Source organism: Rhodamnia argentea, chromosome 8 (assembly GCF_020921035.1).
Source record: "Rhodamnia argentea isolate NSW1041297 chromosome 8, ASM2092103v1, whole genome shotgun sequence".
NCBI lineage: Eukaryota > Viridiplantae > Streptophyta > Magnoliopsida > Myrtales > Myrtaceae > Rhodamnia > Rhodamnia argentea.
This window is the reverse complement of record NC_063157.1, coordinates 20,562,273-20,588,068: the sequence shown is the minus strand read 5'-3', so window position 1 is coordinate 20,588,068 and position 25,796 is coordinate 20,562,273. Positions and strand designations below refer to the sequence as shown.

The window sequence follows — 25,796 nt, the reverse complement described above, 5'->3', positions numbered from 1 at the left end:
TACTCTAGACTACTCCTAAGAGATCTATTTGGCCTAAATGTATAGCTTCGAAGAGAGATATCAGAATATTAAGAACGTTTAAGTGAATTATGACCAGCATAAGAAAAATACTCTACGTTGCAGAAACAAATGTCTTCTAAATTACAATAAAAAATGACAAGACTGTGTCTATTCAAATACACATAGTTTGAATAGAAGTGCTGGATCATGCTAATAAAGAAAAGAAAAATGTACTATTTATTTGCACTATTTAAATCATACATACTATTTCAATGAAATCAATGACATTGTGAATATATATAGTTTTTAAAGAGAAGTATATAGATTGTATCGTTTTGTTGTACAACAGAAAACTACGATTTTGAAGACAATAATCTAATAATTAATCATGTATATTTTGCACGTAGTTTACGGAGAAGTAGATATTCAACGGCTAAATTGTGGACGGTAAGCTTACCTTGTTTTACGTTGAGTCAAGTGGTTGATTATCGTTGAGCGTTGGGAATTAGTAAAATTCCACCGCATTATCCTCGAAAATGTTATGTACAGGGTTCGGTGAGGACTTTTACCTGTAAAGTGAACAATAATAGCACTAGTGGTGGAAAGTCGCGTTGTCAAACCCTAACAATGTCACGTGGGGGATGTCTAGCTGAGCTGGTTCTTTTTCCTCTCTTTTTCTGTACTTTGTGACAGTGACTAATGTCTTGCTCAAATCGTGCTGCTAATTCCGAAACTCTGAATTCTTTTTGGTGGATGATACGTCATGAGAAAATGAACGCCTGTACTTTTTCGATCCTCTTAATCTAATCCATGGGATAATAACTAGTCTTTATCAATGAGATCCATTGTTATGTTGCATCCCTTATCTCACTTGTAAAGATATCTAATTTCTACGTAATACAGACAAGGTAGGAGATATAGATGAAATACTACGTCGAAAGTATATTTTTTTTTTTGGTCAAATGGACAATATCATCTCTCATAATTAAGGAACCTAATTTCTTGGAGGTCCACGAAATACGCAAAGTAATATTAGAATCTCACATTGAAAATTTGGAGGTTGAAAGAGCACTCGAGTGAATCTTTAGGTCGGCTGTTAATTTGAAGGAAGCCGCTAGCTTGACATTCTGAAAGTACTATCATTATTTCTAACCCCACCATATTCCAATTAATGAATGCTTTATATATAACACACATTGATGGTGTGTGGATCAATAATCAGAAATAACTGATAGTACCGTTAGACTATTAAATTAAAAAAGCATTTTCCTAATTGAAAGATGGTCAAACTTTATGGGAGAAATTAAATTCGAGTGGGCCGTAGAAATAGGTACCACCGATGTGACTCAAAACAAATGTGGGCAATGCATTCCCATGCGTTTTTAAGTTTGTAACTCATCAATCAAAGGCGGATAAAAAGTATGGTATGCAGAAAAATATGAGATTTTCGATGTGTATATTACCTTGAAATAGGCTCAAGCTATAGGATACATTACGTACTTGCAAAATTTTGCTCTTTCACATGTACACGATGATAATAAATGGAAGGAACTTCATCAGAAAGTTTCAGAATTTAAGATTTTGCACCTCCATTGCAGATGATACTAGAGCATGCATCAATGGATCAAGAAACTGTAGGTACGAGCATGCAGGTGCTGTGGAATGTCTGGGCGTCGTCGGCTTTGGACAGCAACACCGAGCAGTGGGCTTGGTGGTGGAACCGGACGTGCACCAGTCCCTCCACCACGCGAATGGTCGACCTCAATCTCACCCCAACCCTCAGAGCCAGGCCTCCCTTGCTTCCCTCCAGCATGTCTTGCATGCTCCTCCCCGCCCCGTACATCGCCTTGTTCCTCGTCCCCACATACATCCCGAACGACGTCGTCCCTCCACTCCCGGCGTATAACTCCCCACCCTACGAAGCTTAACAACATTAGCCACACGCTTATTTCGAATTGAATCGACTTGTGTTGAAGGAAAGGCGAGGGAAGCTCACATGACGTGCAATGGCGAGAGGTAGGCGACCGAAGTAGAGGTGAATGATCGGGGGTTGAATGTGAAGGCCGAAGAGCTTTGACTTGTTGTCCACCCAAAGTCGCATCGATATGTTGCAGCTCAAAATCTTTGTGGATACTCCCGTGTCGTCCACTCCCTCTCCCAATACGAAATTTGGGATCCCGTCCACCTAAAACCCGAATGCTATGTGCATCTTACTTTTATATTTTTATAGAGAAATCTAACTTTACATGTTGTTCTATTGCCTCCATGAATCTAGGAACTGCTAGTAATGGAATGAATTGATCTTTTGAAAGAACGCTTCTACTTGTTCTCTTATGTTTGGACCACCCCAGACTGTACCTATGTCGTATAGAAGAGTTCTTCTTTGGAAAGTCGTTGCGACCACTTCCAAGGAGAAAAGGATTATTCATGATATTGATCCGATTCAATATCATCAAGGTGTAATTCATCCCATTAAATTTATAGGCGAAAGATTTATCATCTCTATGGAATTAAATCCCGAGTTATTGCCAAATTAAAAAAAAATGAGATTATGGAAGTAAGTATTCTTGCATTTATTGCTACTGCACTTTTCATTCTAGTTCCCATTGGTTTTTTACTTTCTACTCGAGCTACATCACATACAGTTTACACTACAACTCAAGTGAATTATGCCCTTCATTCCACTTTCAGTTCCTATTTTAATAGGTAATGGGACTTCTACTTGGCAACAAAAAATTTTCGCCGTATGTGGGTTTTTCCTAGTATTTCATTGCTAAGTATAGTAATGATACTTTCGGTTAACCTCAGTTTTTCCAACGATAAAAAAAATCTTATTCTTTGTAATAAGATATGTGGGCTCTAGGACAACCATACATGTGAAGGATGGGACCCACTAACGCTAATCTAGCATTACCGTTGACAAAGGGACCGGACGGCCTAATTTTTTTTTAATCGAACCGGACGGCCTAATTGAAGAGTGAGAAAATGGCCAATCCGGTTTCTTAATCCTTCCAAAATTACCCAGTTGCTCAACTCTTAAATTCACAAATCAAAAAAATTACCTTTTATGGCTAAACGTTTAACAACATGATAATCCATATTTCATTGCAAAAATCTAAGCGTACCATGATAAGCTACTAGATTTCGTGAGAAGAAGCGTGTGTGAATCGAATCGTTTATGGCGAGGATATATTGCTAAACGCATGAGTATCGATTAAATTACCTTAACGGAAACGTCAGGTTTGGGGGGTTTGGTGGCTAAAAAGAAAACGAGCAATGCTACTCCCAAGCTCACCATCATCCTCCAACTTATCTGCAACAAAATCCAACCATTGGACGAGGGATTATAACCGAAGGACAAGTACCTCCACCACTTCACTTTCTCTTGGAAAGACACTTGCTCATCGTCATCCTCCTTATCATCGCCACCGCCCATGTCCCCATTGAAAGCAATGAGGCGCTTCTCGGCATTATCGGAGACCACGGGATCATCCCGGTGTTGGGGCAATATGGCCGAGGAGTAGTTGGACGCGCGGGAGGAGTGGCGGGAGAGGGTGTATGCGGAGGAGGAGATGGCTTGTTGGGTGGGATTGGGATGGCCGGGGAAGGATGTGGAGAGTCGCTCGTGGTTGCTGTAGTAGGCATGAGAGACTGTGGAAGGACTTTGCACGTAGAATCCGCACTCGTACGTTGGGAAGGGGAACGACCCTTCTGCCTCTTCCATCTCCATCGCTCTCTTGCTTCTTCCACATTGGAGTGCCCTGAATTTAAACTGGATTCGTGTCCCCACTCCGTTTTCTTGGCCACGAGATTGGATCCAATTTGCAACTTTTTATTAGAGTGGTACTAAAGAAATCGTTTAATGTTGGTGCTAGGATCACGGGGGAGCACGTTATCATAACAATTGATCATGAATATTGTAACATGATTCGACGTAACCCGAACATAATCAATCGAAAAAGCTGGCCTCAACATGATCGGCCATAAAACTCTCACAAATGATTTAACAGTGAAGATAATAATTCTTGCTTCAAAATCGACTATATTCGGTTGAAATCAACAATACGATAAAATTAGTTTAAAGTTGAAGGAAAAAAATATCGAAAAGTATTCTAAATGTAGCTTTATTGCAATTGCTTTATGCACCCCAGCTCTCGAGCTTATGGACATCCCCCACCCTATATTAAAGTCCGCAAATTTAGGATTTACAGCTCGAGCACTAATCCCACCTAAAGCGATTAGCCTTCGCTTTACACCGAATTGCCTTTATCCTTTTTTCCTCCACAACCTGAGAGACATGATGGCCTTGTAATCACGCCTTCCTAAATTGTTCTTTTATTGTCTTCCTTTTACGACATTGGAATAAACTAGTTGGGGTTTGTCAACAAAGAGAGGGCAAGCGGATCTTGATCCGAGGTGATATTGTCTTTCGATACATTCACAATCATTCATTTACTGCGAGGCCACATTCCACATGTATAATGAGGGTTAAGACCACGTATAAACTCCAAACAATTAATACACAAATGATAAATTTACCATTTGTTAGTTTTTTTTGTTAAATATTACCATTAAATTACTAAGTTAGATGATGCGCGGCAGTTGATGAGTATGCCGGTTTGGGATTTTTAGTGGTAGTAACCTAATTTTATGAAAACTAACGAAGGGTAAATTTGTCATAGGTGTACCAGTTTAGAGTTAATTGGCTACTGTATTTTGTGGTCAAAAATTAAATTTCGGTAAACTTATCACATGCGTATCGGTTTGGGATTTTTTTTTTCGTGATATAACCCACATAATAATGAAGCCTCTGTTCCGCAAGATCAATTTTAAGGTGCGTTTGTTTTGTGTAAAACTCATGATATAGGAAAACAACTTTTATGGAGATCTTTTTAAGGAAGATTATTAGTTTTTCGTCGACTAACCATTTGCAGCCAACCAAACACGTGAAAGGCTGGAAATCTAATTCATGGGAAGCTCTTTCATCGAAACAAACGACACCGTCAAAAGCGTTACATTGACTTCCTCTTGGGATGATTTTGATTAACGCGCACCATTTGTCTAACCTTTGTATCTTACTAGAGGAAGCTTTTTGAACCTTGGTGGCCGAGCGTATATACTTGCATTGGAGAAGGCCTTGTGAAATGATATTTGAGAACTGGAGAGAAATCTTTTTAGCACGGGCCAGTACAGATTGATCATGGATAAAAACGCATAGTGGTAGTGACTATGAATCCATGACTAATAAATTACGGTTGGCCGGCCAATTTCTTTGCCCAATAAGTTTCTTCCACAAGATAAAATGCTCACAAGATCCTAAATTTTATTTTTTTGGAGAAAAGAGTCGAAGCATTGCTTGCTCATGAAGCGATGAACCATGGATGGAGTCTAGAGTTGAACATGCGGTCATGATGAGAAGCAATGCAGGTGGTTGAGAAATATTGTAGTGTGTTGACACTTAAAATAATCCAAGAAAGACTCGTGATGAGCACGTGAGGAAGCGATAATCAGCTACGGGAAGGAACACCGAAGCAAGGTACGTGCCAATCAGAAAGGTGCCACGTGTCGGGGTAAACTCTGGCGCCACTTCCTTCTAGAGCAAGAAAAAGTGTGCGGAAGGAGGCCACGATCGAGGCAGTTGGCGGTAATCGCCACGAGGTAAAAAGAAAAGGCGCGAAGACTGGGAAACCGCCATCTACGTGGCTTATGGAAAAGAGCAAAGCGTGGGGCCAAAGGAAGAAACCGCTCAGCGGTTACCAAAGAGCTTGCCTATAAATACCTCGCAGTAGCAAGATGCACACACACACAACAAATCCAAAACACTTGCATTTTCAACTAGCTCTTAGCCTTTAACCTTTAGCCTAGCCTAGCTATAGTTTTTAGATCCCCATCATCGATTCAATTCCGGCGAGTATCATATCCAGAGTTGGGTGTCGTCGATTAGATTCCGGCGTCTACTTGTTAGATTCAGATCCGTTGATTAAATTCCGGTGTTGCACCCTTCACCCATCTTGTCCAAGACCGTCAATTTAATTCCGGTATTGTGTCCTACAATCCCCCGTCCAGTCTTGTTGATTGAATTCCAGCATTGTGTCCTATATCATCTCCCGATCCCGTCGATTTAATTCCGGGGTCGTGTCGAGACTTGTTATATACTGCTACTATTACACATATTGGGCCGTCGAAGTTGTTTTGTGACACACCTTTTGTATGAATCTACCGCATTTGACACTCTCTGTCCAAAACCGACCCAGAACTCCTTTTCAAAAAACGAACGGATTAAGTTCGATAAAAGATTCTCGCGTTATTAACCCTTTTTGGGCCATAGTCGTTTTAGGCCTAGAACCCATAAACAGAAAAAAGCCCTGTCGAAGGATTTCGACGCGCAATATAGTGAAAAAGAATTTTTTGGCTTTTACTCCAAGGCATTGAGAATTGCACTATTCCCCCATCATTATCTAAAAATGAACTGATAATCATTTTAAAAATGAAAAGTTGTGTGTGTGTGTGTGTTTTTTTTTTTATAATTTTCTTAAATAGACATGGATTTCCGACAAAAAAAAATTTAAAAAGAGACATGTATTACTTGTGTGATATAAGGGCTACAGATGTTATATCATCAAATTCTAAAGAAAATTTTATTCAATTATATTTCCTAATATAAATACTTTTGTAGATTGTAAATAGTTAATTTTCTTATGTTTTTTTTTAATCATAATCTTTTGTTCCTTACGCTAAAATTAGCATCATAATAGAAAAAAGCATGAGTATACGTTTTATATGTCGTGTGATAGAAGTTAATTAAGGCTTAGTACATTTTGCAAAGAGTTTAATGCATCCGTGAAAAAATATTTCCTTTTCAAAAAGAAATTTACAACAAATTTTCCTTGAAATTATAAACGTAACCATTTTCTAGGTGCTTTTTTCCATAGTGGGCCTCACTTACTGCTCATCATGGGCTTTAAACCTGACTTGAGCCCAACTATTTGCTTATTATATTCGGTTTCAGCTGACTTCTCCTAATTAGATGTAAGCAAGTTGAATTGATCGAATCGGGAACCTCCCCGGACTAAGGCGGACTAGTGGTCCGGTTTCCGATTTCCGGAGGGTGGCAATCTAGTTCCAAGTCGTTAAAATTGGAATCAGAGTTCGGGTGGTCTGCTTTCCAATTCCATAGGCTATAGGATCGGACCGGACTAGATCGAAAGATTTTAATTTTTCCTAGCAATTCTACTCTTTAATGTTCTTTCTGATGGATAAGACATCATTGAATGAACTCACAGGTAAGAGACTGCTAGTAAATTGTACAAAACTATAGTGTGTTTCTATGAATTTCTCTATTTTTGCACTGCGGGTCACTGGCTAAAGAAATGTGATCCGTATGGATGTATGGTCTCTTTAGTCTAGTCAACAGGACATAGTCTCTTTGGAGACTATCAATAAATCTGGGTTGCTTTTCAATTCCTAGGCTATTTTCTATTTGGTTGGTTTCGTTCCATTTTTTTGGTGCAAGTAACGGCACTCATTTGGTTGTTTTGATTGTTTGGGCCGCGTTTCTTTCTTCAGACTTGTTGTTCAGGAGCAGAACAAAAATTTGTGAAGGGGGTTGCTGCTAGTTCATGAATCCCTTCCTGGGATTTCCTCAGTCATTTACTATTGAAAACGCTGGAACAGCTTCTTTGAAAATCATATGATGACTAGTTTGCATCGAAATCAGCCGCACTAGAAAGATGAACTTCATGTCAAACTATATGGGAATCCTTTGGACCGGTTTTATTGGACCGCCAGGGAACCGGTCCCGTCCCCGGGTTCGAAAGGTGGGAATCGAGACCACCGATCCGGTTTCTGATTCTTGAGAGAAATTGGACCGGACCGAAAACCGATTATCCCTACTCGTAATTGTTCTTCTAATTTCATATATATTATTTCCCTCGTTCCTCGTTCACAATAAGAATTAATCCCTTAAATCCTCTTAACAACTCAATTATAGCAAGCCATGGAAACTCAAAAATATGAATGGACGGAAATTGGGTAGTCGGATCAGTGGAATGAAGAAAGGTGGGGAGAGAATAATCTTTCTATTAGGGCACTTTAAAGTACATTCTATGATTGTAAGGTCCAGGTGAATGGCATAGGAGCTATGTTCATTGTTCACTAGATGGACATTGCCTCCCGAGATGGATCCAAAGGCATTTAAGACTTCGTCCCATCCCATGTACATCGTCACGCCATGCATTGGACCGACAAATCTCAAAGCGCCTCCTCTATCTTGATTGGAAAACATAAATGGGTGCACTTCCTCAGGTGCGCTCATCTCCATTAACTGAGAGCTCTACTGAAACCGACAGCACACAGTAAGAAGTTTGACTTCACTTGTCCCAAGACGTATTAGGGCACATACTTCTTGGGGACACGTCCCGTCTAGGTATTGACTATCTGGTGCGGAAGAACTCACAATATTATCCACATCAGAAGCTGTGGGATTGACTCCGAGACGTAGAAGAGAAAGAGAGAGATGGATGGTGTCCGTGGAGAGATGGATGGTGTCCGTGGAGAGACCGTTGGTGGTGGAAGAATGAGTAGTTACGACAAGGCTGTTGGAGAAGAAGGAGAAGAAGCAGAAGAGACGGCACGCAGTGTGTCTCCCAAGCCCAGCTTTGATTGAATTACGTGACACGATCATCTTTTTATTTTATTTTTTGGTCGAAAAAGATACTTTGTCCTTTAAGTGTCGTAGTTACAACGTAGATGTTTGATATCACAATTAGAGGATAGAACATTCCTACTGGTAGCTTTGGCGATCCAGTCAGCCCCTTCATTTGCTTCTCTCGGACAGCGCACTAGTAAAACACTTTTAAATTGGGCCAGACATCTCTTACAATCTTCTATAACATTTTGGACTTGCCAAGTGCTTGGATGAACACCTAAAACAAGCCCAACAACTGATGGACTATCATAGTGGAGTTCAACAGTGGCACGATTAGTGTTGATGCATGAGTTTTTGTAATTTTTTTTTAAAATGTCGAATTTTTTTTCCTTTTCATTTCCTTTTCTTCTTCCATATTTCCCTCTGCTAGCCAAGGTTTCCTTGGCGATTGTCGGGCCATAGGCGAGGGCTTCATGGCCCTCCCCGGTGGCTGGCATGGGTTGCCGGGCCTTTGCCCGTAGCCCCCTCCCCCCCCAAAAAAAAAAAAAACAAGTATCCCAGAATCTGAAATTGTAGCATATGATCACCATATAACAAAACTTCATGGTATTGTCAAGTGAAGCAGTTAGTGTCTATCTTGACAGGTCCACGCAAGATCCATAATTGCATAATAGTTTTCGGACACTTGCCCATAACCCTTGCTGGTTTGACTCATTTATGCCTAATTACATCTTCTCGATTCGTAATGTTATTTTGACTTGTGATTAACTGCAGGTGGGATGGGTGGTCAGCGAAGTTCTGCGGCTGAATAGCCCAAGGATGGATGTGCTAAGACAGGCACCGGAGGATATTACAGTACACAACATGGTGATTCCTATGGGAACGAGTATGTGGACTGATGTGGTGTCGATGAATCATGACCCCACTTTGTGGGAGGACCACGTGAACTAATATTTCCATTTTTCTATGGAGGGAGAATGTGCGTCCGTTGGAACTTGAACACGTAATGGAGTACAAGATTGTCTTTAACCCTAATTCTCTCCGAGTTATCCTTTTCTGTTTCACCAAGCTGTTCCCACTCTCTTTCGATTTTGCTCTCTCTTTGACCTTCCCAAGGCTTGCCTCTCATAGTCAAGCCTCTTCAGGATAATCAGCAACAATACTACTTTAGGTTGAAGAATAATAATGTGTACCATTAATAACATAGAATCTCATGTACTTATCAATGATAATGTGTACCATTAACAAGTGCTTATCAAAAGAGACTTGCGTAAATTGGTTATTCTAATATGATGTGGCCACAAGATAGTTTTCCCTTATACAATGGCCGGCCATGATGATGAAAGTCACAGAAGTACACTTTGGGCATGTTTGGATTTCTTCTTACAACTTTAATAACGAGAGCTTTCCCGAAGTTGAGATTGAGATGATTTTTGGATTTCTTCTTACAACTTTAGTAACGAGAGCTTTCCTAAAGTTGAGATTGAGACTGGATTTTCAATGTAGTTGCGAGTTTACTGTTGGGTGGTCTTGGACCATTCTAATCTCAAAAGCTAGCTCAAAGGATGAGATTTTCCCTCAAACTTATAAATAGACCACCGGCTCTTTCCACAACCGATATGGGATAAACCCCAACAATCTCCTTCTCACATATCAAGGCATTGGTCGGAGTTGCAAAAACTCGTATCTCTCCCGTGTGACTATTGAGTTCAAACTTGTTGCTAACCTAAGCTTTAATATGGAATATGAGATAAAAACTATGACCTCGTTTGTGGTTGGGATGGATTTTTGCATGTTGAATTCACTTTGTTACTGTTTGGGAAGGTGCTGCTAAATGTGGCCCACCGGAGGAACAAAATTCACGCAAAATAGAGAACTAGCACGTGACTTGAAAAATGAGACTAAGGCACTCTATCGACTCATTGGTCACCGGTAAGTGATTTAACATGAGTATGGCTTCGAAAATTATTTATATTTCTACTTTAGTCCACGCTAGAGCACCACGATTTTAAAATCGTATGATTCCATTAAACAATGAATCGTAATTGATTGAATGCTAAATCTATAGTTACTGAAGAATACATCCTTTCATTATGAGAATCATCATCGATTATAATATCTGGTGTGAACAAATTAAGTATGTCAAACTAATATTCACTAGAAGCCTAATGAAGAACCCTCAACATTCACAATCCGTCCCAACATGTTGTAGCCTGGCTAATCTCATCTCTGGCCCTAAATTAGGTCACCAAGAGATTATCATTTGAGAACCGGGCCCGAATAGAAATGACACTCCAAATCCGATTGGGTTAAACCTAACTTTGGGCTATACATTATGCAGATCGACACTCTTCGAGTTAATGCGTGTCGGATTTTCGACACATGGTCAACTCTTCTGACATGCCAAATCCGACACGTACGAGTCAATTTTGAAAATTTTCAATCTTTTAGGGGTAAAAATGCAAATTTATAAAAACCTAATATTGTAAAAAAACAAAAAACAAAAACTCCACCAAGAAATGGTGGATTATTATAATGGAATGTTGTTGAATTTGTCAATTCAAAACAATGAATGATACTAATAAATGAAGGATTAATGTTTTTAGTGTAAATTCATTGTAAGATCTTTTTATTTATTTATGGATTTGAATCAAATTAATTTGATTGAAATAATCATAAGAATCATAATTTATTATGTATATATATAAAAATATGCATTTAAAATATAACATATCCCAACATGTCGAATTTTCTATAGTTTTCTAGCGTTCTCTATAGAATTCTCAAGGGTGGGCAATATGGTAATTGTCCCGTGCTCTATAACCTTCTCATTTAATGTCCGTAGTTGAGTAGATGGAAGATACGATCTTAATCTTTGGATCGACAAAGGATCAACGATTGTAACAAGATGCCCTTCATTATATAAAGATCGAGATAGGATCAACGGTTGTAACGAGAGATCCTCCACTATATAAAAACGTGTTCCCCTCATTTTGATCATCCGCTTCTCTCTCTAGAACTCCCTCTCTACGCTAAGTTAGGCTAAATTTAGGCGCTCCAACGATCAAAGGAAACTACACTCTTACCTTACCCAAAAAAAAAAAAAAAGGAAACTTAAGGTGGTACACGGATTGACCCTTAAAAGTATGCTAGTGACACTTGTAGGATGAGCTCGTGACACTTGTACGAGGACAAGCGCCAGCAGGAAGCACCTTTGTACCCACTTGTGCATCTACATGAATCGGTGGTCTCTTGCATTCACTTAGACACTAATCCCATTTTACAGTCATGATGCTCAAGATTAAACGGCATGCTCAACATTGGGAGCAACTTGGTAATTACAATATAAGCTAAAGGCTTATGCACATATTAGCCGCATCATGATATAAATATAAATCTTAATCATCGATACCACATGCCCAAATCCGTTTGGGGGTTTTAAGCATGGTTTGTCGAACAAAAGAGGAAAAGGGGAAAAAGCTCGGTCTTTGAAGACGCTTGATTAGTTCGAGAAGAATAATTAACTTGACTATGGGAAGAATAAGAATGTTTCTATGTTTGTTTTGTGGTCAAGTAATCAACTCCATGCACTTTTTGCTGGGTCTTGAATATACAATTACAAATCTCACATTGTTAAATTGGAAAATTCCGGTGTGTACGATGAAAGATTCCCTATTACTCTGAGACAATAGAAGAGCCAGTGCCCCATGCTCTAGTCTGGATAAGACTTGCCTCATTGATTGTTGTTGTACTTCCAAAACAAGTTGCATCTAACGGTGTTGAAGTTTTGGTGAAGTAGCAACGTTTTAGGGTTTCAAGCTTCTTGTTGCTTTGTCTCGTTGATTGGTCACTGCTATTGCTTCGGAATGGTATGCTGATTCGGGATGAGTAAGAGTTCTTCTGTCATTATTTTAACCTCAACTTTTGCTATAGAACTAAAGAAAAAGCGTGCCATTTTTCCTTGGAAGATGACATATTGAACATATGTGTTGGCGTGGATCCTCATCTTCTTGCGATGGGCTGTGCATTAGATTTCAAACGATCTTCCCAAGCAAAAATAGAAATGAAAATCGCCTGAACTTGCAGCTCTTTGGATCACTATCATCAACAACACCAAAGGGGAGAAAAAGATTAACAGAAAAAATCAGATCGACAATGAAGATAAGAAAATTACAGAACAAAGCATCAGAATAAAAGAACCCCGAAACCATAACCATGTCCTAAAAAGAGAATAGCCAAAACGCACGAACATAGAAAGAAAAAGGGCCGTTAGCATGTATGGGAAAAGTTTTGCAATCTATTTGTATATTAGGCCAAGCCATGTCAACATGCTTATAAAATCATATCTACACAAATCAATTAGAAATAAATATGTTAACTGGGAAAAAGTAACAAAAGATTCGCCACATTAAGCTAAAAAATCAATTTTTCCAATGCCATAGAATGTAGAGAAGTTTTTGCTAGGTGCCTAAGGACATTTAACTTTGACAAAAACAAATGAGAATCTATCTACACACTTGTAGCCTGCTCTAAAAGTGAGGATGATCTTCTTTGATATTATGTATATCAACTAATGTAAGGTTAGTTACATAGGCATCTCCATCGACATCTGGTTTAATGTGCTACTCACTTCCAGTAACACCACTTGGTAACAGCAAATCACATATTGTGTGGTTGTATATCTTCAACATGTAAGCTTAAATTGCAACTCCATATCAGCCAACAAAACAAATCAAACAAAAAAAAAAAACAAAATATAATATGCAGAAATTTACTTCTAATCGGTACTTCCACCCTTGCGCTGGGCGAGGATGATCTTTTTGAATTATCCATGACTTTCCAACGATGCGAAGGCCTTGTTAACACCTAAATTTTGATTTTTAGTAAATCATTCATTTAAGTATAAAATGAGAATTATCATAGTTCTCACGATTACGGCGCGCCTTACAAGCCCATTCGTCTATAGAGCATGTGGCCTCTAAGAAAAGAAAGACCGTTTGATTTCTTGCTTTGCTTAGAAAGTTGAGTCATGTCTTTACTTTCATAGGTCGATTGTTTAGGAATTTCATTATCATGTTTCTAATTTTGTACTTTATGACTTCGATTCCGTAGTCTTTACATTAATAGTAACTTCATCAGTTTCCCTCAATTCTGATTTGTCTTGTTCTGTTGCGCAATTTTTACTAAATTCTACGATCAAGCTTCGAGTAAACACTCTCAACAAAAGTTGTGGGCAATGTAATAATCTCCAACATTTAAAAAATCCAGAACTAAAGGGATTTATTTACTTGGGACGAAGTGAAAGAGAACTCACGTTTTTTCTGATGCACAGAAACTGCAATGTATTTTGACTGGCAGACCTTCATTCATTCGGTGATTTTTCTAACCCTTTTCCGTTCACAATTCAACAAACTCTTCTTCATGAAAAATGTTCGGAAGATCATAATATATCAGAATTAAATTTTTCGTGACAATCCAATGTATTTTCCATTTAATAAGGAATTAATAGTCAAGATAGAGCGGGCTGGAATTTCACACGTTTTCAGACTCCAGAATCATTCTACGGTTTAGTATCGGAAAACGTGCCCTTTTTGCAGAATGTCCAAACACAAAAGTTGTAGGTCTATACTTCATCTAATAGTCTACAAAATTTCATAATTAAATTCACAATTTAAGTGGGCCCTCCGTTCTTTCAACAATAGGCGGATAGAACAGTTTTCTGAACATGAGTTTTCGAAAATACACATTAAATTGATTTTATTCGTCCATTTCTAGTATGACCACCCAACATGAAAGTTGTTCGTAAGCCTCTCGGCTACAAGGTTGTAAATTTTTACATCATTTTGACCATTAAGTGACTTTTCATGAATTTTCCTCTAAAGTCCGATGAAACTGAAATTCCCTGCAATAAGGTAATGAGTCTAGTCATGCACTGTCTGTGAGTCTAGTTACGCCATGGATAGACTTGACGTCTCTCGGGTATTGTACTCGTAAGCCTCTCGGCTACAAGGTTGTAAATTTTTACATCATTTTGACCATTAAGTGACTTTTCATGAATTTTCCTCTAAAGTCCGATGAAACTGAAATTCCCTGCAATAAGGTAATGAGTCTAGTCATGCACTGTCCGTGAGTCTAGTTACGCCATGGATAGACTTGACGTCTCTCGGGTATTGTACTCACCATGTCATCTCCTTATGCAGGTAATTTATCACGGATTCTCTACACATTACTCGATCAGTAGCGAGAAAAATACCCGAAAGAGCAGATATCAATGTTGCTGTCCAGGATGCTCTGAAGGAGCAGTTTGAAGCCATGAACCAGCATTTCGAAAGCATGATTTCCCAGATATTTTGATGTCTCGATAGAAATAAAAACACAAGAACATAGAACGAAAAAGGGCCATTAGCATGCAACATGAAAAGTTTTGGAATCTATTTGAAGATTAGGCCGAGCCATGTCAACATGTTGATGAAATTAGATCTACACAAATCAATTAGAAATAGATACGTTAACTGGGCAAAAGTAACAAGAGATTCACTATATTAAGCTAAAAAATCAATTTTTCCAATGCCATAGAATGTAGAGAAGTTTTTGTTAGGTGCCTAAGAACATCTAAATTTGACAAAAACAAATGAGAATCTATCTACACCAAAAGCTAAAAAACTCGTAGCCTGCGCCAAAAGCGAGGATGATCTTCTTTGATACTGTGTATATCAACTAGGGTGAGGTTAGCTACATAGGCATCTCTATCGACAACATGTTTAATGAGGTACTTACTTCCAGTAACATCACTTAGTAATAGCAAATCACGTATTGTGTGGTTGTATGTCTCTAATATGTAAGCCTAAATTGTAACTCCATATCAGCCAACAAAACAAATCAAACAAAAAAATATAATATAATATGCAGAAATTTACTTCTAATCGGTACTCCCACCCTTGCGTTGAGAGAGGATGATCTTTTTGAATTGTCTCTGGCTTTCCAACGACGCGAAGGCCTAGGACCAAATTGATGTCAACATGCTCAGCCTAGTTTACCGGGGCAAAAGTCTAGGAATCTATTTAAAGACTAGGCCGAGCCATATCAACACACTCATAAAATCAAATTTACACCCAAATCAATTGGAAATAAAAGCGTCAACGGGAAAAACTCATCATCAGCCAAAAGGGGAGATATTACGCATACAAAAAATTAGAAAGAATAACCAGTGTGCCTAAATTACTTGTAGGAATGCAAGGCAACCACCAACGCTTATCAAGCATGACAATACCCAAGCATAGTAGGGTACTTCACACAAATCACGAAGAACTCATAGTAGTATAAAGCTAATTTATCATATACCCTTCTTCTAAATCTTCTACCTCTTTAAAACTAATTTCTCTTTTCGAGATTCACAAGTAAATGTGAACTTAGCCATTCTACGAGGTTTTTTTCGTCATATTATTACATGTTATTTTTAATTTCTTGTGGTTCTTGCACTATATTATCTTGTATCTTTGTTCTTGTAATTGAATTTGAGATTTTCTCGAATGTAGAAGCTCATGAAATTGACAATGCCAAAGAAAAAATAAATTATGATGTAAATGTGATTGATTGATACTCATGTTTCAAATGTGTAATGCATCGAAAATTTGCTCGTAGAAATAGAAATGTTTGATGTACTACTCATCTAAGTTAATTATATTCAATCACGGCAAACAGATTGCTATCGAGGAAAATATTGTGATCATTTTGAAACAATTGGATTACCGATTTTCCGTTGGTGTAAAAATCGAGTTAATCGGAGATCGAATAAAAACATGATGTTTGATCAAAGTTTAGCCAAATTCGATAGAACCCGTGTACTGAAAGGTAAATGCATTTCTCTTTAACTGTTTTGATGCCTTAATAGATATAAAAACACATGAACATAGAAAGAAAAAGGGTCATTAGCATGCATGGGGAAAAGTTTTGGAATCTATTTGAAGATTAGACATAGTCATGTCAACACTTTCATGAAATCGGATCTACACAAATCAATTGGAAATAGATTCGTTAACCGGGCAAAAGTATTAACAAATTCGCCTTCAATGCCATAGAATGTAGAGAATTTTTTGCTAGGCGCCTAAGAACATCTAAATTTGACAAAAACAATTGAGGATCTATCTACACACCTACAGCCTACTCCAAAAGCGAGGATGATCTTCTTTGATACTGTGTATATCAACTAGGGTGAGGTTAGCTACGTAGACATCTCCATCGGCATCATGTTTGATGGGGTTCTTCCAATAACACCACTTGGTAACAACAAATCAGGTATTGTATGGTTGTACATCTCCAATAAGGAAGCCTAAATTGCAACTCCATAACAACCAGCAAAAAAGATCAAACAAAAAAATATAATATAATATGCAAAAATTTACTTCTAATCGGTATTTTCACCCCTGCGCCGAGAGAGGATGATCTTCTCGAATTATTATTGGCTTCCCAATGACAAGAAGGCCCAGGACCAAAACGACGTCAACACACTCGACCTAGTTAACCAGGGCAAAAGTCCGAGAATCTATTTGAAAACTAGGCTGAGCCATGTAACACGCTCATAAAACCAAATCTACACAAATCAATTGGAAATAAAAACGTCAATCGGGTAAAACTCCTCATCATAATCCAAAAGGGGAGATATTTTGCACACAAATAATTAAAAAGAATAACCAGTGTACTTAAAATACCTATAGGAGTGCAAGGCAACCACCGACGCTTGCTATAGTTTGCCCCTTTCTTTTACTTACTCAAAATGTTGTATTGTCAAGTACAGTCATACCCCAAGCATAATAGGGTACTTCATACAAATCACGAAGAATTTATAGTAGTATAAAACTAATTTATTTTCTACACATTCTTCTAAATCTTCTATCTCTTTAAAACTAATTTCTCTTTCCAAGATTCACAAGTAAATGTGAACTTAGTTGTTCTACTTCCGTTGAGGTTTTTTCTTTGGTATTATTGCATGTTATTTTAATTTCTTGTGGTTCTTTTACTGGATTTTCTTGTATCTTTATTCTTGTAATTGAATTTGGGGTTCCCTCGAAAGTAGAAGCTCATGAAATTGACAATGTCAAAGAAAAAATATACTATGATGTAAATGGGATTGATTGATACTCATGTTTGAAATATTTGATGCACCGAAAATTTGCTCGTAAATATAGAAATGTTTGATGCATTAATCATATAAGTTAATTATATCCAATCACAGCAAACGGATTGGTATTGAGGAAAATATTGTGACCATTTTGAAACAATTGGATTACCGGTCTTCCATTAGTGCAAAAATCGAGTTATCGAAGATCGGATGAAAACGTGATGTTTAATCAAAGTTTAGCCAAATTCGATAGAAACTGTATCTTGAAAGATAAATACTTTTCTCTTTAAATGTTTTAATACATCAATATAAAGAAAAATACACGAACATAAAAAGAAAAAGGGCTATTGGCATGCATAGGGAAAAGTTGTGGAATCTTGAAGATTAGGCCGAGCCATGTCAACATGCTCATGAAATCATATCTACACAAACTAATTAGAAATAGATACGTTAACCGGGAAAAAGTAATAATACATTTGCCACATTAAGCCTAAAAATGAAAATTTTCAATGCCATAAGGATGATCTTTTTTGATACTGTGTATATCAACTAGGATGATGTTAGCTATATAGACATCTTCATCAGCATCATGTTTAATGGGATACTTACTTCCAATAACATCACTTGATAACAGTAAATCACGTATTGTGTGGTTATATATGTCCAACATGGAAGCCTAAATTGCAACTCCATATCAGCCAGCAAAAAAGATCAAAGTTTAGCCAAATTCGATAGAACTAATGTATTGGAAGATAGATGCAATTCTCTTTAAATGTTTTGATACCTCGATAGAAAAAAAAAACACACACAAGCATAGAAAAAAAAAGGAAAACAATAAACTGTCCGTTTGATCACCTACTCATCTTTTAGTTTCTCAAATGCTTCCTTGAACCACGATATTACATGAGACATAATGTCTTCCCATCGGGATATACGGGGAAATGTCTGAAAATCTATTTGAAAATAGGCTGAGCCATATTAACATGCTCATAAAATCAAATCTATACAAATCAATTGAAAATGAAAATGTCAATCGAGCAAAATTCATCACTAGCCAAAAGGGGATATTTCGTACACATATAATTAAAAAGAATAACCAGTGTACCTAAAATACCTTCATGAATGCAAGACAGCCTCCAACGCTTGCCACGGCTTGCCCCTTTCTCTAACTCACCAAGAATGTTAGATTGTCAAACACGTCCATATCCCAAATATAGTTGGGTACTTCATCCAAATCATGAAGAATGGTGAGGTAGTGAGAATCAATATCCCCATCAGAAGAAGGGAAAAGAAAACTCACAAAGACAAACATGAGAAAGGTTTTCCTAAAATCCTCATTTGCTTTGTCACCAAGCGAATCCAGTCTATCCTTAAGATATCTATAAGTAATCTTTCTGGTATTATGATTAGCCTAATTATTTCAAATCCTAGAGAAGCTGATCTTCTTGAATTATTGCCAATTTCCCAATGATGCTTAGGCCTAGTACCAAAGCGTCGTCCATGGGAGTCCTGGATATTTCATAATTATCTAGTTGGAAGGCATGTCTCTCACAGCTCCATTTGTCTAGCAATTTAGTTTAGAGAGTCTCGTTGACAACGAGGTTTGGTATTACCAACAGGTTACCAAACCATGTCTTCATTATTGAGTGCCGTTGATTGGCACTTAACTTTTTAAGTCTAAGTGCAAGAGACCATGCCGAATGCGCGACGTTGATGGGCTACATATCCTTAACAGGAAGCTTTCCTTTCCTCCATGAAAAACTCATAGTAGTATAAAGTTCACCTATCTTCTACGCCTTTTTCTAGATCTTGCACCTCTTTAAAACTAATTTCTCTTTCCGAAATTCACAAGAGGATGTGAACTTAACTGTTCTACTTCCCTCAAGGTTTTTTTTTTTGTATTATTGCATGTTTTGTTTTTTAATTTCTTGTGGTTCTTCCATTGGAGTTTCTTGTATCTTTTTTTTTTTTCCAATTGAATTCGGGGTTTTCTCAATTGTAGAAGCTCATGAAGTTGACAATGTCAAAGCAAAAATAGACTATGATGTAAGTGAGATTGATTGATGTTCATGTTTGAAATGTTTGATGCATAAAAAAATTGCTCGTGGAAAGAGAAATGTTTGATGCCTTAATTATCTAAGTTAATTATATTCAATCACGGCAAATGAATTGTTATCGAGGAAAATATTGTGACCATTTTGAAACAATTGGATTACCAGTCTTCCGTTGGTGCAAAAATCGAGTTAATCGGAGATTGGATGAAAAAGTTATGTTTGATCAAAATTTAGCCAAATTTGATAGAACCCGCGTATTGGAAGATAAATGCATTTTTCTTAAAATGTTTTGATGCCTTGATAGAAAGGAAAACACACGAACATATAAAGAAAAAGGACCATTAGTATGAATGGGGAAAAGTTTTGTAATCTATTTGAAGATTAGGCCAAGCCATGTCAACATGCTTATGAAATCGGATCTACACAAATCAATTAGAAATAGATACGTTAATTGGGCAAAAGTCATAACTAGCCAAATGGGGAGAAATTTCACACACAAATAATTAGATATATATTTTGGGCATGTATGTCAAGATTTAACAATGAATAACCAGCGCGTCTAAAATACTTGAAGAAATGAAAGATAACCTCCAATCCATCACACACATTTTTTCTTTCTTCTAATCACTAACATTGTTAAATTTTCAAGCATAGCTGACCCCATTCCAACCGGTGTACCTCATAGAAATTATGAAGGAGAGTAAGATAATGAGAATTACTATCCCCATTCAAACTCGGTTTAAGAAAACTCACAAATACAAATAGCAGAAAGGTCCTTGTAAAATCGGTATCGGCTACGTTCCCATGTGAAGCCCTAGAACCAAAGTAACGTTCGACGCAGTCATGGAAATTTCACTATGGGCACATCCAAAGTCATGCCTCCCGTAGCTCCATCTCTCTATCAACTCGCTTAACGTAATCTTATTAAGATTGCAGTTTGGTGTGAATAGCAGGTTACCGGACCCCGTACTTATTATCGCATCTCGTTGATTGGCGCTTAACTTCTCGAGTCAACTCGCAAAGGATGGTGTCAATTACGCAACCACGATGGTTTGCATATTCTCGACAGGCCTTTATCTTCTAATGCACGATGTCGAGATTACATGAATAGATATGCTTTCGAGGCATCAAAACATTTAAAAAGAAATGCCTTTATCTTCCAATGCACGGGTTCTATCGAATTTGGCTAAATTTTGATCAAATATAATTTTTCCATCCGACCTCCCATTAACTCAATTTTTGCCCCAACGAAAAACCAGTAATCCAATTATTTTAGGGTTAATACCATGGAAAACCCCAAACTGGTACACTTGTGACAAATTTACCCCAAATTATTTTTTTGACCACAAAAAACCCTAAACCGGTACACACGTGACAAATTTACCCTAAACCGGTACACATGTGACAAATTTACCCTCTGTTAATTTTCATTAAATTTAACTATCAAATTGTTGATTTAGTGACATGTGATAGTTGACGGGTATACCAATATGGGGTTTTAACCATCTATTTGTTACAGGTTTATCAATTTGAGATAGGCGATCTTCGGATCTAACAGGTGCGGTCTCGTGGAAGGCAAAAGCATTAGAGACGAGGTCTTCGAGCCATCGCCTTTCTTTGTAAGATCGAAGACTTGCTTTCCGTATCATTGTTACCGGGTTATCCCCATGGTCTCCATGGTCGGGATCTTCGCCGCCGGCTGCCCATAAGGCTTACCTATTTATGTCAAATCGTGAACCTCCTTCCTTCGGTAGTCTCTTCTTGTACGATGACACCATCCATAGCGCACGGATGGGTGGAGCACCAAGGGTTGTGTCCTCCCATACCGTAGCGAACCAAAAGCCAAAACAAAGTGACGATTTAACGGGGGGTGAATTTGTCACATGTGTACCGGTTTAGGGTATTTCGTGGTCAAAATAATTAGTTTATGGTAAATTTGTCACAAATATACCAGTTTAGGGTTTTTGGTGGTAAAAAAAATAGTTTGGGGTAAATTTGTCACATATGTACCGGTTTGGGGTTTTTCGTGGTCAAAAAAATAGTTTGGGGTAAATTTGTCACGGGTGTACCAGTTTAGGGTTTTTCATGGTATTAACCCATTATTTTATAGTGGCCTTTTGTAGCTTAGTCGTGTCACTTATGTTAAAATGGACGGTCACTAATATTTTCCTCTATAATAATCCGTTCGCCGTGATTGAATATAACTAATTTAGATAATTAGTGCATCAAACATTTCTCTTTCAACGAGCAAAGTTTTCATGCATCAAAACTTTGCTACAAATGAGAAAACTCCAAATTCAATCACAAGAACAAACATATAAGAAAAACCATTCGAAGAAACACAAGAAATTAAAAATAACATGCAATAATAATAATAATAAAAAACCTCGAGGGGAAATAGAACAACTAAGTTCACATTGTCTTGTGAATTTGTGCACATCCATTCATACAGCCAAAACTTGTCCGATTATTACAGCTTCCAACTCAACTGCAGGAGGCTAAAACTCCCCCATTTTCTAGTACATGCAAAAAATGTAGACTTAACAAATTGTCACCAGTGTCCTTAATACTAGTTTAGATGTTCGAAACACATGTAAGTTACTTCTCTTTCCTAAACAAAAACAATAATGGAACTATAATTCTTTAAAATGTGATGCAAGAATGACATTAAAAAAAGAAAAGAAAAAAACAATAACCTCAAAGTGCAATATAAGAATTAGATCAAATGAACATTGTTTCATGTTTGTGATTATCTGAATCTTGGAAATTAACAGTTTTAGGTGCCCCCAACTTAAATGGAGAGCATTAATGGCAATCTTGCGCGAGCCGGAGGCGTTAAGCATCCAGTCCTCGTTGATCTGGATCTACTCCTAAACTAAATTGCTTAGAACGATTGAAGCACGTCGAATGCAATTTGTGACAGAGCATGGTGGATGTGTCCAATGGCTAGACTCGAAGAGGCCCAGGTCAGTGCTTTGCGTCAACTTTGGGAGCATAGCATCTGTGATGCACCAACAACTGGTGGAGTTTGCGATGGGAGTGGCCAATACCGAGGAATATTTCTTGTGGGGTCATAAGGCCAGACATGGCGATGGATACAAGTGGAATGGATCTTCCTGGTGAGTTTCTTGAAGAAATTACGAGCGACAGATGTTTTCTCTCAAGAGAAGGTGTTGAATGGCCCTTCTGTCGATCGGAGGGTTCTTGACTCACTGCAGATGGAAATCAGCCCTCGGGAGCTCGACGGCTAGAGTATCAACAATTTGCTGGCCGTGTCTGGCCGGTCCATGTAAGTACGTTTGTAATGAGCGGGAGTTTGGGTTGGAGTTTGCGAGTATGTCAAGAGTGAGGAGGTGGAGGGGGCTGTGAGGGAGTCGATGATGGACGGAGAGCTGGGGAACAATATGAAGAAGAGGGCCATGGAGTGTAAGGAGCTTGCTCCACATGGTTCATCCGCCAATAATTTGGACCAGATTATCAAGGAAGTTTTATGTGTAAATAATTAGTTGATGTCATGATGAGCTTAGTTTTCTAATAGTAGTACTTACTTTTATCATGTCTGTGGTTTTTTCTACAGAATATGATCCTGGTAAGCTGCACGAGAGTTGTATTTTTTCTCCATTCCTTGATTGGAGGATCAGACTTCTCGATAGTATACTACAAAATATATTATTCACATTTTTATACGAATGATGTTTATATTCATAATCCACCAATCAAACGCATGGTTTCTCTAAAAGGGTGGAGATAACATAAAGCCCACGTAAAAAAGGAATAAAAAATAAAAGCAAATAAACATGAATCGTTTCAATTAATCATCATGCTATTAAGAGATCATTTATCTAGTAATCTCTTCGAACTATAATATGTCAAGTAAACTAACAATTTTGCTAGTTAAGTGTTAGTTAGGAGGTAGTCATTTAACCGCATCAGTTGGGACATCCCGCCTTTACTTCATATGAGAATTACCTATTGGATCTTGAACTTGACTCGGGCTAAACACCCCTACTGAATCAATGGTTTTTTTTTTCCTTATCAAACATGACTAGACCATGGGAATGGGATTTCAAAACCCGTTTGTGTTCATTCGTTTGTACTGTGGAAAGATTACTTGAAGAAAATTTGTGTAGTGTCGGCACATTGGTTAAGTAAGTTGTGTCGTGCACAAGCCGGCCGCCGCTTCCGCCACCATGGATGCAAGTATGTAGTGTTATAGTTCAAGTGATTAATGATTCAGCACCATCGATGTCGACGGAAGTAAATATAATTCTCTAGAGTTTGTACATCATGTACGTATACTTAACATCTGGGAAACAATGTGGGCCGTGCTCATGATTTTAATGAAGCTGAAGTAAAAGCATGATCAGTTTGTCTTGTCGAAAAAAGGCAAGAACGGGAAAGCGATGCATCCTCATTTATCCTATTATCAATCCTGGATAAATCCATTCAAACTTGAATCTTTCTGCAACCCTTCCAGTTCATCGGGATACCACGCCAATTATGTCTCTCATGAACAGTACAGAAATCAAATTTCCATTTCTGAGTTTTTTTATGTGGCCCCTATCGCGTATCGGTGGATCGAGAGCAATAATGACCACAAGTTGCAAGAAATAAAGGAGAAAAAGACTGCGAGTTCAAAGGTTGGGTCGACCAAAATTGTTGAAATGACTACAAAGATTAGGCCCAGAAGGAGAAAATGACTAGAAAGACTATCCCAGTGAAGCTAAATTCAGATTCATCTGACGAGGTTGTTCAGACTTCTGTTGCCCTTCTTAAAAACCTTGTTGAGCAGCCGTAAGAGCGCGAATCAGAGTTCACATGTACTTAAATTTGTTTGCTATTTACAGTACTTGTCCGTAACAGATCTAGCTTAGGAATGCCTATCCAAATTAGGTTCGCGAATAAAACTCACTTTCAACTTAGACCGAATTGTTGCAACGGGATGTCGTATCAGTCATGTGATACCGCCAAAAACTTGATGAAGATGAATCAAGTTTCCAAACATAGAGCCGGACGACTTAATCGTGAATTTGAAAAGAAACGTGGATTGAAAAATGATGGTAACCCAATAAAATATGATCTAATCATGACAAAAAAAAAACATTAAATGCTACATTTGGACGATGAAAGAAAAGAAAAAGGTCAGGTCAAATGTGAGAGAATCTAAAAATGTTTGGTTTGTCTTTGGAAGTGTTTGATTCCCCTTTTATTTTTATTTTTTTTCCCCTTGCCAAACATGGTGTTACATCTAGACCATTCCCGATTCGTCAAATTTTTGTATAGCTTTTATAAAATTTCCCGTGGACGGGGGAGATCGAAACGAATGACATTTAGTATCCATATAATTTACGAGTCAACCCCTACCTGAAAAGCCAACAACCAGTCAGTTCTTGCAGCATCCCCAGTTTTCAAGGGTTTCTTCAGATTTCCAGACCTCTCCCCCCTCCCAGTCCTCTGTCCTGATCTCAAAAGGCCCTGTAATTCCCGGATCTTCCATCGTCGCTCTCATCCTCAACGACCCATTTCGAGCTTCTTCGGATCCTGAGTTCAGATGGTGTTGCAGTTGTTCTTCACGGTGGCCTTCTCGGCGGTGCCTCTCACGCTGTATGTGCCCCCGATAAGGAGCTTGAATCTGTTCGTGGAGACGATGGAGGATCTGCTGCGAGAGTCCAGGACCTACACGCACCGAGTCTATCCTCGCGTTCGCCATGCCTGGGTCCGGATGGTGGACTGTCTTCTTTGTAGTACAGCCTAAGCCTGATCTTCCATACCCGATTCTCCTGTGAAGCTTTTTTTTTTCCTTTGCCTTTGGGTTTTTGGTAGGAAGTCATTTGGTTGGTGGAGGAGGGAGGGAGAGGCTGTATTCCTTTATGGTGGTGCTTTCTCTTTTTCTTTTTCGATTTGCGGGATGGACATCGTCGTGTTCACGCCATTCAAGAAACCAGGAATAGAGAACTTTTGAAGGCATGCATATAAT

At 38.2% G+C, this 25,796-nt stretch overlaps 2 protein-coding genes across 2 annotated transcripts; one reads left to right on the top strand and one right to left on the bottom strand.

Moving 5' to 3' along the window:
- The first annotated feature begins 665 nt into the window (after positions 1-665).
- On the top strand, positions 666-25,623 carry LOC115729057. Its single transcript, XM_048283911.1, has 3 exons — positions 666-679; positions 4,190-4,192; positions 25,270-25,623. The coding sequence occupies exon 3, from the start codon at positions 25,371-25,373 to the stop codon at positions 25,572-25,574; it is 204 nt and encodes a 67-aa protein (XP_048139868.1). The 5' UTR covers positions 666-679; positions 4,190-4,192; positions 25,270-25,370; the 3' UTR covers positions 25,575-25,623.
- On the bottom strand, positions 1,430-3,730 carry LOC115729896. The gene is made up of 3 exons (XM_030660529.2): positions 3,224-3,730; positions 1,997-2,185; positions 1,430-1,915 (listed from the first exon to the last, which is right to left on the bottom strand). The coding sequence occupies exons 1-3, from the start codon at positions 3,728-3,730 to the stop codon at positions 1,625-1,627; spliced, it is 987 nt and encodes a 328-aa protein (XP_030516389.1). The 3' UTR covers positions 1,430-1,624.
- Positions 25,624-25,796: the final 173 nt, after the last annotated feature.

What these genes read in the sequence shown, in the direction of transcription:
- LOC115729057 (XM_048283911.1), top strand. Translation starts at nt 25,371, where the DNA reads ATGGTGTTGCAGTTGTTCTTCACGGTGGCCTTCTCGGCGGTGCCTCTC.
- LOC115729896 (XM_030660529.2), bottom strand. Translation starts at nt 3,730, where the DNA reads ATGGAGATGGAAGAGGCAGAAGGGTCGTTCCCCTTCCCAACGTACGAG. An exon ending in AACCTGACGTTTCCGTTAAG is followed by an intron (nt 2,186 to 3,223) that starts GTAATTTAATCG and finishes TTCGGGTTTTAG; the next exon opens with GTGGACGGGATCCCAAATTT. An exon ending in CTCTCGCCATTGCACGTCAT is followed by an intron (nt 1,916 to 1,996) that starts GTGAGCTTCCCT and finishes TAAGCTTCGTAG; the next exon opens with GGTGGGGAGTTATACGCCGG.